Below are 16891 nucleotides of genomic sequence, written 5' to 3'. Positions count from 1 at the left end.
CTACATCAACATGTGTCCCCTCTTCTTCATGTCTCTTCTACATCAACATGTGTCCCCTCTTCTTCATGTTTCTTCTACATCAACATGTGTCCCCTCTTCTTCATGTCTCTTCTACATCAACATGTGTCCCCTCTTCTTCATGTCTCTTCTACATCAACATGTGTCCCCTCTGTGGAAAGAGACTCTGAAAGTTTCAGGAACAAAGATTCTCTCTCTTTTTGATCCATTTCTATAAAAACCTGTCTGAAAATGAGCTGATCAGATTGTGGCCACTTTATGATGTCATAACGATGTGTTGTCTTGGGTAACCATTAGCCAATCAGCAACCAAGGTAACCCCCCCCCCCCCCCCCCACCTGCTCCTGAATCTCCTCCTAAAGCCCCATTGAGTTCTTTGTAACCAAATGTCTCTCAGAGGGGCGTGGGGAGGGGCTCCTTGTTTTCATCTGAAGTCACAGACAGAGAATCAGCACTTTTGAAACAGGGCTGAAACAGAGGGGATTATGGGTAATGCTGCAATGATCTGTTTGGTGTTTCAGCCAATCACTTTAGAGACATGTTTTGTATATATCTGAGACCTGTAATATATTGATGAAAAACTGTATAATAGGGGACCTTTAATGTCTGTGTGTTTTTTCTGCTTGTATGAAGAATAACACTTGTTGTTGTTGTTGTTGTTGTTGTTGTTGTTGTGTCTGTATTTCAGGGAGAGAAGGGTCCGGTAGGTCCTGCCGGTCACGATGGAGAGCATGGGCCTATGGGGATGATGGGAGCTGTGGGCCCCGCAGGACCCCCAGGAGACGACGGGGATAAGGTGAGATGTGTGTGTCTGGGAGTCAAAGAGGCAAACAGATAGTGTGTGTTCATACTGTGGTGATAACCTGTGTGTCCTCTGTGTCTTCAGGGAGAGCTGGGGGAGTCCGGGCAGAAAGGGGGCAAAGGAGACAAAGGAGAATCTGTGAGTCTGGAGCGAGAGAAGAATATCAACCTGGGCTGAACTCAATAAGTAGAACACATCTGACCATCTTAATGTCTCTCTCTCTCTCTCTCTCTCTCTCTGTCTCTCTGTCTCTCTCTCTCTGTCTCTCTCTGTCTCTCACTGTCTCTGTCTCTCTCTGTCTCTGTCTCTCTGTGTCTCTCTCTCTCTGTCTATCTGTGTCTCTCTGTCTCTCTCTCTCTGTCTCTCTCTGTCTCTCACTGTCTCTCTCTCTCTCACTGTCTCTATCTCTCTCTGTCTCTCTCTGTCTCTCTCTCTGTCTCTCACTGTCTCTCTCTCTCTGTCTCTCTCTCTGTCTCTCTCTCTCTCTCTCTCTCTCTCCCTCTCTCTCCATCCACAGGGCCCTTCAGGTCCAATCGGCATTCAAGGTGTAGTTGGTCAGTCAGGACTTCCGGTGAGTAAATATCCCTCTTTGTTTTCTGATTATCTTCTTTTGATGTCTTGAAAATTATAATATTGTTTATTATTCAAAAAGTTAATCTCTTATGTAGAAAATGCATAGTTACAAGTTATTCTCCACACCCAAGTTCTGTACAATCTTATCTCATAATGCATTAATAATAAAATGAGTAATTACATTTTTCAGTATCTATTGGCTTTGAGAAGATCGATATCTCTCGCGTCATCTTTTAAACATGAAGCAGATATCGATGTAAAAAAGTCTGATTTCTCCTCCAAGCTTTGTTCTCACTGCCTGCAAGTAAACGTGTGCCTGTTAAAGAACACTTCGAGAGTTACACCTCTGTTAATGGGACCGTGAATAATCGAGTCGCTCACTCCTTGCTCTGCTTTGTTTCTCAGGGTATCGACGGACTGCTGGGCCCGCGGGGTCAGCAGGGCATGTACGGCCCCAAAGGAGACGAGGGGCTCCGCGGCTTTAAGGGCTCCAGAGGACCATTAGGATTACAGGTGAGATCGGTCCATCAGCGAGGCTGCAGATCAATGAAGTGATATCTTCTGAGTAGACAAAGTGAGCGTTTTGCTTAATCCTCCAACCCGTGTGTTTTCTCAGGGAATGCCCGGCCTGCCAGGGGAGAAGGGTGAGAGCGGACATGGGGGATTAATGGTGAGCTGATACCCCTTTTTAATATCCGTCCCAGATTTATATCACATGTCTCCTTGCAAGTTAATAACCTGTTCTGTCTCTCTCCTGGTTTCAGGGTCCGCCTGGTCAACAAGGCCCCTCTGGTTCTCAAGGACCCGTTGGAGGACAGGTACGTCTCACAATAATGTTCATGCATCCTCGTTTTGTCGTAAACTTATTTTGAATTCTGGCGAAACGCCGTGATGTCTTCTGTCTTGTTCAGGGTCCGGCTGGTAGGCTGGGGATGATAGGAACGCCGGGTGTTGTTGGCGAAAAGGTAATGAAATTGTATGATTATGATCCTTCAAAAATTAATAATCTCCTCCATGATTTCTCACACATAATTTCCTCCTCTCTCAGGGGGAAGACGGAGAGGCGGGTGACCCCGGAGCAACAGGTCTTCCAGGACGCATGGTGAGTTGGTTTGATTAATTTCTTCAGACTTGCCGCTATAATCTTTTCCTTTAAAGCTTCTCTTGCGCTTGTCTTCTGCTCCAGCTCTCTTATCGATGGCTCTGCTTCTTTGTTTCTTTAGGGAGGAAAAGGAGACCAGGGGGAGAAGGGAGACACTGGTCTTTCAGGAGCAGCGGGTCCTCCAGGAGCCAGGGGCCCAACAGGGGAGGATGGAGCCAAGGGCAACTCTGTGAGAAGCAATCTTACTTAAAACCCTCCTCCATGACTGCACTGTTATGTCCTGTAGATTATAACGCAACACAAAGCTCTGTGATGAACCTACATTATAATGCACACGTTAAAAGAGTTGTTCCATAATATACTTTACTGTGCATTGCCCTAGAAAGGCTAAACAAAGTTACATATTTGGTTAAATTGGAGGTAAAACCTTAAAGGTGTGGTAGGTAAGTTTGAGAAACCGGCTCGAGATACACTTTTTGTTATATTCCATGGAATGCTCTTAACATCCGATAGCAATGAATATCTGAAGTGCTTTGACAAAAAATCCATACAAAATATCATCTGTGGAAGCCGTGGCGCTGTAAAAAGCACGACCAATCATCTGAGCCGGCCCGGCTAAAGTAACTGGATGGCCTACCTGCCTGTCAGCCTTCCATCGGGGCACAAACTTATCTCGTGCCCTCATTGGTCATGTGCGCGTTCGTGTGTTGGAGGAGGGGCTCTGTGAGGACGTCTGAAGGAAGGGGCAGATTTTTTCCGGTTGTGTATTTTCAAATTCTAGCGTACTCGAGCTGGTTTCTCCAAAACGACCTACCCCACCTTTAATCTGGACATCAGATTTTGTGTGTATCGGTTTTTAAAAACACAAAACAGAGCGGAACCAAGGCCAACTGCAGTTTCTAAACTCTGACTCTCAAAGCTTTACTCTCATACAGAGAAACATTCTGTATAAAGCTAAAGAAGGTGAGCTAGGGGTGAAAGCTAGCTGTAGAAATAGCCTTAAAGCTAAAACGTGTGTAATAGAAAGATATCTTATTCAATGAACTTTCATGTTTGTATTACAGAACTGAATGGGGCTACGGCTGATTGAGATAATAGCCCAGTAGCCCAGGACATCTGAGCATAAATATTCATGATAGTGGAAGGACCTATGGACTCTATGTTTCTCTTGGATTTCATGAATATTATCCAGTGCCATATCTTCTGTAGATATTACGTAAGCTCCAGGGCAATGTTTCATTATATTAATAAGCCTAAAAAGACACACAAAATGAAGGCATTACAACATGTTCTGCCAGGTTTAACTCAACGTTGCTGCTTCTGTCGTGACGGTTCTCTGTCTTCGTAGGCACTCGATGATTCAAAGCAAATGAAAGCATTAAAATAGGATGTTATATTGGCTCTTTCTGTCCTCAGGGTCCTCCAGGTCTCACCGGGGACCTCGGACAGCAGGGAGAGGCCGGACCCAATGTGAGTGCTGGACTTTCTATCCCTCTTGCTCTTTTCCCTCTTTTTCATCTTTAAATTGTTTTGATTTTGTTTATGGAAATCTTGTTGATATTTAAATGCAGTTTTAAAAAAAGGGATGACAACTTTTTTTGAAACAATGATTTAAGAGTTACGTATGGAATTAGGTCAAAATTACATTTAAATCAAGGATTAATAATGAACAATTATATAATATAAAATATTTTTCTGAATCCTGAATTGTTTTTCTTGTCTAAAGATAATGAGTTTTTAAGAAGATATTTTTATTTCGGCAAATTTAGAGTTCCCTCATGACAGGATGTTTAAACAACCACCAATCCCTTGCTTCTGCTTTAGTATTCTTCTTTAATATCTCTCCTGATAATATCAACCTTAGCATGTCCCTTTACATTAAGGTTTTCTACATTTGATGTTGCATAACTTCAATGTTACCTTCTGACGCAATAGAAATGTAACTCTTGTTCAATGTTTGTCCTCATCAGGGAGTGGATGGTGTGGCGGGGACCAAAGGAGACATAGGAGACACCGGGAAATCTGTGAGCTCCTCCCTTTCTCATCGTACACCATATCATCCATGGCGTTCTTTATTTGATAAACCTGAAAGATGATGTTATCATCATCCAACTGGCCATATAAATAGTTTCTTATATCCATCAGGGACCACCAGGAGCGGCCGGAGAACAAGGACCGTCTGGATCTCCTGGCCGAAGGGTTTGTGTTCTTATGTTCACTTTTCGCAATAAAAGGTCTTAAAGAATTAGACCGATGCTATATTTGTTTTTGAGCAATGTACTTACATTATCCCAAATGTTTTCAACAATTTAAAACCTAGAGAAAACTCTCATTAAGGAATGTTTTTTGTTGTTGTCAGAAATAGGATTATATCCCCATTTATGATACACTTTTTAGATCTTGGATTTTTAAACTGTATATTATAACTCGCGGAAACATTAGCAACTGCTTTATTCATGGTGTGAAGAAAACAACTTACCCAGAGTGATTTCACAATGTCACCAAACTCACTTTTATTACTGTTTTGACCGAGAGACCAATAGTGGCAGAAAATTATCTTATGTCTGTTTAAGTTAAAGATTAAACTCAAGTCCTTTGTGAGAATAGTAAGGAGGTTCATGCTACTTTCTACATCTCACTGTTTGTGTGTGTGTGTGTAAGTGTGTGTAAGTGTGTGTGCATCGAAGCGTCTGACAGATTCAGGTTGAAATGTTTTTAAATTGTTCTGCTTCAGGGCCACTTGGGAAAAGCAGGAAAGGGAGGCAAGGACGGCCTGAAAGGAACAAAGGTGAGAGTTTGAAACATCTCTCTGAATATCAACAGCTGAATGCTCGCAGCTCCTGAAAGTCACCTCGCTGCCCGTCTGTTTCAGGGGGAAGCTGGTTTCGAAGGCCCCGTAGGAAAGACAGGGCCCGTAGGTGCCCAGGGATACGCCGGAAAGCCCGGCCCTCAGGGTTTGAGAGGGATCCACGGCCCTGGAGTGAGTCAGACAGTGAAGAATGGAGTGGTTTAAGTGGAGCGTGGAAAAGATGGATGCTCAATGACTTCTGTTGTGTGTTTCTCTCTCAGGGTGAACAGGGTTTAAACGGAGCCCCTGGCCAAACAGGACCGCCTGGCCCCATGGTGAGATGAATCATCGAATCTAAAGCGCAGAAGAAAAATACTATTTCATGATAAAAATAAGAGAAAATAAAGCAATCTATTGACAGTATATGACAGTGTGATAAAAACACTAATATCACATCTATTCTGCTAAACTAGAAGAGGTATCAGTAAGTAAGTAAAAAAGTAACATTTATTTATAAAGCGATTTCCCCAGACATAGTCACAAAGTGCTTGACAAAGCATCAAGACATCATACGAGTCATAAAAGATTAAATGACCACACAAGCCGCCACGTATTAAGAACTGCTAAAAACACAATACATTGTGAAAAACACAATACACGATAGAAACACAATAAAAACATAGTCAAATATAATAAAAGCACACAAGTTACCCAAACGCCCGCCCAAACAGGAATGTCTTTAAATGACGTTAATATATATGTATGACCCTTTATCAAAGCAAATGAGTTTTTATATGCGCTTTCTACCATCAAATGAATACTATCACATGACCTGTGAATGAGAGCATGATGAGATAATCAGATCAAGTAAAGTATAAGATTTTAACATTTTGTTTGCATTTGGAGCCCAGGAAATAAAAAAGTTGTTTAAGTCAAATGTTATTAATGATGTGAATGTAATGATTTCCAAGTGTGATTATGCGTTTCCTGCGTCTTGAAATGAATAATACGGAGCGTTGCATCATGCGTTTGACCTCATGATAATTTTCTCTGCTCAGGGTCCAACGGGATTACCAGGATTGAAGGGAGACCACGGCAAGAAGGGAGAGAAGGTGCCATGATTAACCCTAACACACACACATATTCACTTTGACCTTAACCTGATTTTGACTTTGAGCTCATTTGTGATGTCTGTTCAGGGTCACGGGGGTTTAATAGGTCTGATAGGTCCGCCAGGAGACATCGGAGAGAAGGGGGACCGAGGACTGCCAGGAAACCAGGGACAGACGGGGCCCAAAGGAGATGAGGTGCTGAAAATATACACACACAAACACACAGATACACACCAGACCATCCAGGAAGAGGAGGCAACTCGTGTGCCGGCTTTTGGGCCACGCCCCTATATTAGTGTTACTGGCCCAATTAGTGTATATTAAATTTCTTGTCAACAAAGAAACTCATAAAGTTGATTTTTAGTTCCGTTAAATGTACAGAATCACTTTAAAACAAAACTGATATTTGGACCATGATACTTTCTGTAAAAATCAAGGCATTCAAACACTAAATGTGTTCATGGACTTAGTGAAATATGAAGGCAATCGATCTGGTTTGCTTGTATTTATTTAAAGCTTATAGTTAGCATATCAGTAGATGTTGCTAGACATAGTGTTGTCTTCTGTTGGTTGGACAATGTCCATGCGTAGTTTCTGTTGTATATCTGACTATAGTATATATAATCAGCTAGCCTGACTAGCATAATGTAGCTAACATAAAAAGAGTTGAGACAATGTCAAAGCTGAGGTCGAAACCTTTTGAATGTACTTTTTTAGGAAACTGGTACATGGATTTTTTTTTGGTTAGCTTAATAACATTTATTTTTTAGTATTAAGCAACCATTTATTTGTATTGGTAATGATCCTGCTATAGTCATATCCCATTAAAGGCTTCAGATTGACTTTTTCCATGACTGGAAGTTCACTTTGATACAGGCACATGCAGGCCTAGTAGAATTGTTTCATTGGGACCCCAGCATTTTAATCCCATTTTAAAAGGATATCAATTATAATTGTTATCACAAAAAACTAGGGAGGCGTGTGGTGCAGTGGGTTGTGCGTTGTTGTTTGGATCAGGGGGGCCCAGGTTCAAACCCCACTGCAGTCAGCATGTCGTTGTGTCCCTGAGACACGTCACCCCAAAGTGCTCCTGTGGGGATTGCCCACAGTACTGAGTATGTAAGTCGCTTTGGAGAAAAGCGTCTAACAAGTGACATGTAATGTAAAAAAACCTGAACGTTGTAGTATTTCCTCCAGCACACCTTGCTGACTTTTCCTCACATTCTCTTTTCTCTCGTGTGTGATATCAGGGTGGAGTTGGTACATCAGGTCCCATCGGCCCCCCCGGCACCTCGGGTCTGTCCGTGAGTAAACCCTAAACTCTTCTTCCTCCACATCAGGATAAGCGGTGCGTGACTAAACTTACCTCTTTGTGATAGTAACGTTAACTCTTGTCCTCTGACAGGGAGCTATCGGTACAAAGGGCTCTAAAGGAAACCAGGTAACTGTGACGCGTATTCTTTCATTGCACTGATGTCAGTATTATCACTTTGGAGCTTCATATCCACCCTTTGCTCTGTGTTCAGGGTCCGATTGGTCCCAGAGGAGACCTCGGGCCAGCCGGACTTCCAGGACTACCAGTGAGTTCTGCTTAAAGACATGTTCACAAACACGAACAGTACAACTCATTTAACAGCAATCAAGTGATCTCCACCTGTTTCTTTCCCTCCACATTCTTTCCTTGCAACTCCCACTTTAATGTTCTCTCCTACCTTCTTCTATTCTTCTCTCCTCTTCCCCTTTTGATCTCTCCCTGTTCTCTCCTATCTTCTTTCCTCCTTCCTTTCTCTTTTCTACTCCTTTCATCTCCTCTTGTCTCCCTTTCTCTCCTCTCCTATCCCCTTTCCTCTCTTCTCTCGTTTTTTCATCGCCTATTTATTCCTTCCCTCTCCTATCTTCTCTTTTCCTCACATCTTATCTCCTCCCCTCATTCCTCCTTTCCTTTCCTATCTTCTCCTCTAATCTCCCCCCTCTCTACTCCTTTCCCCTCTTTCTTTCCTTTCTTCTCTCATCTTTCTCTCCCATATCTATTCCTCTCCTCTCCTCAGGGAAAGCCAGCCGTCAGCATGTCCCCTCTGCCAGAGCGAGGACGCAGGAGGAGAACCAACTCCTTGGTGGACGGTGCTGCACTTGAAGAGGAGGAGGAGCAAACAAGGGATGGAGGAGAGGATGAATGGATGCAGGCGGACCAGGCAGAGCCGGACGCCTGGATGAAGGAGACGGAGGGCAAAGGCATGGAGGAGGTGTTTGCGTCTCTGTCCTCGATGAAGGTGGAGGTGGATGGTCTGAGAAACCCCCATGGGACGTACCTCAGCCCGGCCCGAACCTGCAAGGAGCTCTGGCTCCTCCACCCGGAGCTCCCCAACGGTACCTCATGTCAAAAGTCAATCTTTCAGTTTGTGTGTACAGACAGAGAGATCGAAATACTGTTTCCCACAATCCCGAATACAAAAACATCGTCACCGGCTTGAGCTTCAATATCAGGATCCATGTATTTATTATCCTTGCAAGAATGGAAGTAGTCATCACACACAGAGCTGCGTGGGACAAATAGCTCCTGAACAGAGTCCTTCATATGCTGATATACAAGAGAGAGTCACTAGATGGAGGAATACCGGTTCAAAGCAGTATTCAATGCTTAGTTCAGATTAGCTAAGGCCTGCGTAAGCAATAAACATGCTTGTCATATGTCTATCTCCATAGAGGCCGGATCATCATGTTAATCACATAGCTATCATGTGCCTAAAACAGTCCTGATGCTCTTCTAGGTCATCATGCTTCCTGTCACGTACACAGCTACGTAGGACCTTTGATATCATGTGCTGCTCTGATATTAGAAGAGTACATTCAGTATTTTCCCAACAATACCTATATATACTCAAACAACAGACACATTTATACATATGCACACATTAAGACATGAATAAAAGCACAACAATCAATATATACAAATTAACAGTCACTTCAATATCTTTGAAAAATGTACATTAGTGCAAGACTGTGTTATTATAGCTGCCTGCATGTCTCAATGCATTGTATCTGGATTTCCTACCGGCAACGCAAACATGGTGTGTAGAAAAACACAACTTTAAGATCAAGAAGAAGCTGGAAAGGTGGATTCAGGTGCAGCCGAACAGGATTTATCCAATACTTATACTCAGTACAGGACAACACTACAATCCTGTTCTCTGGTCTTCTTTCATAACGTCATATACGCTTCTATTCCTATCATATTTCTTCATACGGTATCTTTTGCAATCAGGCTCACATGCTCCTAATATCCTCTTTCAGTTTATTTAGATTCAACAGTTGCAGTGGTTTGGCAGTGTGTAACATTGCCCTTTGACATCTGATACTAATACACTCAATCAATCTATCTATTTATACCAGGGGTGTCAAACTCAATTTCATCGTGGGCCACATTAGCTTTAAGGTTTCACTCAAAGGGCCGGTTGTAACTATATAAATATACATACATATATAATATATATATAAAACAATGTATTATATTACATTATTGCCTCTGAATTGGATTATCGGATAGGATAATAACTTAGTAATTAACTACGTCTGAAAGCAGAAGTCCAGGGCAAATAATTGCAAGTCTCTTCAGTGTGCATGTCACACAACGAGATGCATTGTGGGACATGTAGTTTATGGGCAACCTGCTTCTGTAAAGCGGCATATAACCGTATAATAAACGTATTATATTCTTTGCAAGCTCTTGCGGGGCCACGTAAAAAGTCGCGGGCCGTATTTGGCCCCATTGATCTATACTATATTAAAACTGACCTTTGTTATTCTTCTACACTGTGTGTGTTGTGCTTCTCCAACTGATACCTTCTGTTTGATTTCTCTCTGTTAGGTGTTTTTGTTGTTGACAGTAGTATAAGCCTTGAGTTTTTCTGACCTGTCTGCCCTACTGTCGATTTTTCTCCGTCGCTCCAGGTGACTACTGGATAGATCCAAACCAGGGTTGCCATAGAGACTCATTCAAGGTGTTTTGTAACTTCACCGCAGAGGGAGATACGTGTCTTTACCCTGCCAAGAAGTTCCAGTCGGTGAGTTCACACACACACACGCACACACACACACACACACACACACACACACACACACACACACACACACACACACACACACACACACACACACACATTCTCTCTTGTTCTTGGCATCTGTGTATCTTTTGGTTCGGTGTAGTTGAAGCTGAGTGTCGTTATTGTTTTGTTTGTCATCAGGTAAAGCTAGCAGCTTGGAAAGGGGAGGAGTCTAACACCTGGTACAGTAAATTCAGGAAAGGAAAGCAGGTAAGGTGTTATGATTTTGCACGCTATCATTGTATGTCAGTGTGTTTTTGTTCATGACTTCAAGGAAAAAGGACTTCAAATAGGAAATCCATGCTGCAAATGTGGGACATATTTGGTCAAATCCTGTTTAGTAGCTAATAAAGCGGCCGTAGAATGCACTCAAATTATAATAAGTGGGTATTTGAAGGAGCATTCACAACATTTGGCAGATGTTATTTATATTGTCAACATTGCCTCTCAGTATCTATTATAGTGTCAAAAACATTACATTGAAGTAAGATATTTTGGCAGCAATCACTCATCAGTAACGAGTCAAGCAGAAAAGGCTCTCTATCAATCTAAAGCAGAATTGAAAAGTCTAAAATAAAATGTAAATAAGTACAAATCAGTGCTGTTATAACATAGGTGTGATTCTCAAAGTCAAAGTCAACTTTACTGTCAATCCTTTAGTTTGTGTGTACAGACAGAGAGATCCAAATACCGTTTCCCACAATCCCGAATACAATAACAAGGATATATAAAAATCCTATATATGCACAGACACATTTATACATATGCATTAAGACGTAAATAAAAGCACAACAATCAATATACACATTCTGGTGTTCTCCGTGCAGATTTCCTACTCGGGGGTGGACGAGGTCCCGGTCCACGTGGTCCAGCTGACCTTCCTGCAGCTGCTGAGCGCCACGGCCAAGCAGACGTTCACCTACCACTGCCTGAACTCGGCCGCCTGGCTGCACGCCGCCTCCTTCGGCCACCAACACGCACTGCGCTTCAGAGGCGCCGACGGGGAGGAGCTGACACACGAGAACACACATTACATCAGCGCGCTGTACGACGGGTGTCAGGTGAGTTACACAGAAATACATAATAGTGTTGTTACAGTCATCAAGAACAAAAATAAGTCATTGAAGATGTTGTTACTAAAATGAAAGTATATCCTATGAACTGTGAATGAATTTTCTTCAACTTTTGTGCCATTTAACAAATTCACATTATGTAATGGACATTAAACATTAAACATTAGGCATTATGGCATTATGGCCCTTTCATTCCAAGTTCTCAAATCATATATTTGGTATGTAGCTCTATATTTATGAGACCTTAAACCTCAAATGAAATGTATAAAAACTAAAACTCCTGAAGAACTGAAACTAAAATAAAACTAGCGAACACATTCTAAAAATCAATCAAGACAGAAATATTATAGCCTTCTTAAGTCAAGGTAAGTTTATTCATATAGCACAATTCAAATACTAAGGCAATTCAAAGTGCAAGAATAAATTAAAATAAACATTGAACATTCAGTCGACGTAAAGGAATCAAGAGCAAATTAAAATAAACATTGAACATTCAGTCGACGTAAAGGAATCACGAGCTGAAGAACTTTCAGAATAAAACGAACCTCTGAATGACCTCGGGAGAAGCAGTGGGAACAGAAACGTTATTGGGCTTTCTGAGTTTCCCCTTCCCTCAAACACATTTTACGTGATAGGCTAAGGGACGGGACATCTCTAAGCGGTTGACCAATCACAACAGAGCCGGCCAGCTAACCAATCAGAGCAGACTGGGCTCTAGTTTCAGACAGAGGGTGAAAAGAGGTGCAGCAGCACAGACAGTATGAGAAAATAAAGAGCTTTTTGAACACTAAAGCATGGAGAGTAGAGGCACTAAATACAAATATGAACCTGAAAATAAACAGAATGCGGCCCCTTTGAGCCTTGATGTATTGATTGAACACATCAACTGATTTTTTATTTAAATGTGTTTTTCTGCCCACATGTTTTGGACTTGCCCCACCCTATCTCAGTTTTGGAAGTCTGTCTTTGACTCACTCTCAGCTATCACGTCTGTTACCATCCATCCCTCACCCTTACTTGGCCTGTTTGGTGTCTTACCCGTTGACCATTTACTGCCATCCTATTCGCTGAACTTGTAGCTTTCCTCACATCGCTGGCTAGGCGCGTTATTTTGATGCATTGGAAGGGTCCTCGTCCCCCCTCTCATACACATTGGAGAAAGAATGCCCTGTACTTTGTGAAATTGGAAAAAATGAAATTTGGGGCTCAGACTTCAAGTTCACAAAAATATGGCTACCCTTCTTAGAACATGTTAAGTCCCTCCAGTTGGAGTCTGTCCCCATTGGCTGAGTCGCCCCCCTGTACCGCAAAAGCTCAAAGGAATGCTCACAAAATGTCTTTTTTTTGTTTTTTTTTAAATTTATTTTTATATATATATATATATATAGTATTTTTTTATTATTGAGAGACAAAACGGCCGGAGAATTCACAAGGTATATTCACATCTCTACAGATGAACTGCCCCGCGAATTCTGGAGCTAAAAGGGGCACAGCGCAGATCTATACATTAGAAAAGGAGTGGCCTATATTCCCGCCTTTGGTAATCAATACCAGACCTTGGAACAAAGAATTGTTTGTATGGCAACTTCTCATGTGCCCATACCCCTCCCCCACAGGAAAGGCAAAAGGCCTCTTGACCTTTGTCCTCCTCAAGTTACAGACAGGGCACATGCAGGAAAGACTGAGCATCTCTAAAATACACAGATCGGACTAAAATATTCTCTGACAATTATTATTATTTTTTATTTGATTATTGTCTAATTGTAACTGATGTATTGTGTCTTGGGGTTGTTTTGTTAGAAATCGCAGGGGTAATGCATTGTATTGCTGCTGTCTTTGTGTATTGAAAATCGCAAAAATAAATCATATATTAAAAAAAGTAAAATGTGTTTTTCTGCTGTAGACGCGTTCGGGGCAGGAGAGGACGGTGTTCGAATTTGACGCTCCACTGTCCACCACGCTCCCAATCATCGACGTGGCCGTGCCAGATTTTGGGAAGGGGAACCAGAAATTCGGTTTCCAAGTCGGGCCGGTCTGCTACAACGGTTAACAAGCCGGAGGAGATTCCAACAGGAGTAATTTAATTGTGAAAAGAGCCATGGACACTTTTTACATGCAGGGAGAAAACTACATTCAAGACTTACCTGGTGCCACATATTTATAAGTAGATAAACCTACAACAGTGTTCCTTCGTGTAAACATTCTGTCATGCGGACATTTATTCACTCTCCTTAATTCATCTTATTCATCCCATGCATTCTCACAACTGACTTGCACATCTTGTTTTCGAGAGCAGTGAAGCGTAAATGTATTGAATGTCAATCACATCCTCAGTTACACACATTTCATTTGTCTGTCCTTCCTCTTTCAAGAAGTGGTGCTCTCACTGTTTTATCCTTGTCTGTTTATACATTTATTAATCTATGCACTCATTCCCATCCATAAAAGACCTTTCACCAAACCTTATTATTACTGAATTATCCTGAAAAATACAAAACACCACGTTTCAGCAACATTCACCCACCATGTGTTTCTGTTATATCATCAAACCTCAATTTGCTGTGTTGTTTTTGTATGTTGTTGGAATTGTGTTGTTATGATTTTCTGTTATCAGATGTATACTGGAGTGCTATTCATCACGGTGCTATTATGTGGCTCCTTGTGGAGTACATTTATTTGTAAAGGGGAAGTGGGGCAGTGCATTTTTTTTATATTGTGAAGTGTGTTTTATATTTTTTCAACACCTAAAAACAAACTGTGGCACATTATTGCCTCAAGGTCTTTCTATGCATAGTTGTGTGGGGGAAATGACGGAGTAACATATTTTAATAAAAGTACAAAATGTACATTTTAATTAAGATATTGAGATTTAGTTTTGTTGAATATGTTCGTTAAGTAGAGGAAAGCAAAGAAAGACATCCACTGCTCTACACCTTGGAATTCCCTTCTGTGTCTCTTTTATGTCTGCACTTTGATCTGTTTTCATAATATTCACCCTGCACTTCTCTTTCCAACGACACAGGGGGCCTGATGACTGCATACGTATCATTTTAATTAAAAAGCCTCGAGTTTTTACCACTTTTAAGTGAAATATCTCAACGACACTTATGATCCCCAGACGATGATCCTCTCTTGCTTCGAAATTGATTATTTTGAGCTAAATGTCACCACTGTCTGGGAGGCTTTTAAAGCAACATGCTGGTTAATTAGTTTCTCCTCGGCAGAGAATAAAAAAGCGCAGAGAGGTGAAATCCCAAGGCTCTAGAAGAGCAGCATATGCTAGACCTATCCAATTTAGATCTAAGGAACTCACTTCTCACCGCTAGGACTAATTTGCAGAAACTTGTACATGAGGAGACAGCTTTTGCTCCTTTTCGTTTACGAAGAACATACTTTGAATCCGGAGACAAAGCAGGGAAAATGTTAGCTCATAGATTGAAACAAATAGAAAACAGACAGATTATTCCAGCGATCAGAGATGAGCAGGACAGGCTACAGTGTGATGCAGAATGCACAATCAACCAATCTTTCAAGAATTATTATTCTAAAATATATAGCACAAAAAATAACTTGAATGAAGAAGCCGTAGATAGCTTTTTGGAGGTTTTAACCTCCCTAGCATCAGCTTGGCTGACAGATCTGCTATGGAGGCACCTGTTTCCCAAAATGAAATAGAAACGCAATCATGAAGAAGATGGCATCAGGAAAACTCCAGGGGATGACGGTTTTGGAACAGAGTTCTATAAATGTTTTAAAGAACAGCTTTCACCATATTTACTGTTGTTATTCAATGAAATATTAGAATCTTAAGCCATGCCTCCCTCCATGAGCAGGGCCATTATTTCATTGTTGCCTAAACCGGGCAAAGATCCCTCTTTGATGGGTAACCACCGCCCTTTAAGCCTTTTAAACTGTGACTACAAGATTTTAGCCAAGATACTGGCACTGCGTTTGGAGAAGGCGGTTCCATCGGTAGTGCATCTGGACCAAGTAGGTTTCATTCCAGGCCGCCAGTCCTCAAATAACATGAGGAGGGTTTTTCAGATTATCCTAGAAGCTCCAGCAATTTACCAATGATTGCAGCATCACTAGATGCTGGGAAAGCTTTTGACCAAATAGAATGGGCATATCTATTTTACAAGCTCAAAAAATGTTGGCTTTGGGCCCAAGTTGATTAGCTGGGTAAAGGCTTTGTATCGCGCTCCCTTCTCTTCTGTTAGAACTAATGGATTAATCTCAAAACCTTTCCCCTTACACCGTGGCGTGAGGCAAGGGTGTCCAGTTAGTCCCCTACTTTTTATTATGGCTCTAGAGCCATTAGCCTGTGCAATTCGCTCTAATGGTGACATACATGGTGTGAACATTCATGGACACGACTTCAAATTAAATATGTACGCTGACGATATACTTCTTACTTTGAGCAAGCCAGCACTCTCTATACCCGCAGTTCTTGATACGATACATTTATTTGGCAGCTTCTCTGGATATAAGATAAATTGGAACAAGAGTGAAGCAATCCCACTTAACTCATACACATATAAGCACAACCTAATGAACACCCCCTTTATTTGGAAAACAAATGGAATGAGGTATTTGGGAATCAACATCGTCTCTCCTATCTCCAAAATCTTTAGCCTTAACGGCCCTGCTATTTTCCAGTCCATTAAAGAGGACATTAACAGATGGATGGCCATACCACTTTCTCTATGGGGCAGAGCAGAAACCTTGAAAATGAATGTTCTCCCAAGGCTTTCTCATATCATCTCCTCTATCCCTCTTGAATTCACACTAAAATGGTTTAAAGATATCAAATCCCTATTCACTCAGTTCCTTTGGAATAATAAAAAACCCAGAATCGCACATAATAAGTTGATCATTCCAAGATCAATGGGAGGTTTGGGAGTCCCGGATGTATTCCAGTATTATCTGTCCTTCAACGCAAAGTATCCATTATTGTGGGCGTACTAAAGTGCCTCTCCGGTAGGCAGTTGGCAATGGCTGGAGCAATCCATCACGTCTGTAAACCAAAACATATCTCTGGCCTCAATGTGGTACTGCCCAAAACCACCACCCTCAATGGATAATACCATCGTCCGCTTTTCATGCTCTATTGTAAAGCAACTGCACAGGAGACTCAACATCTTGCCCCATTTGGAGTAACCCCTGTCTTTCTGCAGGAGGAGGCACCTTAAGTAATAATATCTGGCAGAGGGCTGGTATTACTACAATTGGACAGATATATAGAGACCAAACCCTTCCATTTCAACAACTCAAAAATCAGTATGGTCTCTCAGACTCATCTTTTCTATCATATGCACAACTAG

General features: G+C 41.7%; 1 protein-coding gene across 1 annotated transcript in view; it reads left to right on the top strand.

Annotated features, from left to right (window-relative positions):
* Positions 1-14621, top strand: part of col5a3b (collagen, type V, alpha 3b) — a 61480-nt gene extending 46859 nt beyond the window's left edge. The window contains exons 40-64 of the mRNA XM_034091804.2: positions 706-813; positions 904-957; positions 1337-1390; positions 1798-1905; positions 2009-2062; positions 2157-2210; positions 2304-2357; positions 2441-2494; positions 2616-2723; positions 3911-3964; positions 4465-4518; positions 4640-4693; positions 5229-5282; positions 5367-5474; positions 5564-5617; positions 6341-6394; positions 6482-6589; positions 7645-7698; positions 7800-7835; positions 7921-7974; positions 8443-8761; positions 10343-10455; positions 10636-10704; positions 11322-11555; positions 13471-14621. Coding sequence (XP_033947695.1) covers positions 706-813; positions 904-957; positions 1337-1390; positions 1798-1905; positions 2009-2062; positions 2157-2210; positions 2304-2357; positions 2441-2494; positions 2616-2723; positions 3911-3964; positions 4465-4518; positions 4640-4693; positions 5229-5282; positions 5367-5474; positions 5564-5617; positions 6341-6394; positions 6482-6589; positions 7645-7698; positions 7800-7835; positions 7921-7974; positions 8443-8761; positions 10343-10455; positions 10636-10704; positions 11322-11555; positions 13471-13617 — 2214 coding nt within the window. The 3' untranslated portion in view covers positions 13618-14621. The remainder of the gene's footprint in view (positions 1-705; positions 814-903; positions 958-1336; positions 1391-1797; positions 1906-2008; positions 2063-2156; positions 2211-2303; positions 2358-2440; positions 2495-2615; positions 2724-3910; positions 3965-4464; positions 4519-4639; positions 4694-5228; positions 5283-5366; positions 5475-5563; positions 5618-6340; positions 6395-6481; positions 6590-7644; positions 7699-7799; positions 7836-7920; positions 7975-8442; positions 8762-10342; positions 10456-10635; positions 10705-11321; positions 11556-13470) is intronic.
* The last annotated feature ends 2270 nt before the right edge of the window (positions 14622-16891 follow it).

Source organism: Pseudochaenichthys georgianus, chromosome 1 (genome assembly GCF_902827115.2).
Source record: "Pseudochaenichthys georgianus chromosome 1, fPseGeo1.2, whole genome shotgun sequence".
Lineage (NCBI taxonomy): Eukaryota > Metazoa > Chordata > Actinopteri > Perciformes > Channichthyidae > Pseudochaenichthys > Pseudochaenichthys georgianus.
Note: the sequence above shows the minus strand (reverse complement) of the source record. Positions and strands in the feature narration are given on the sequence as shown.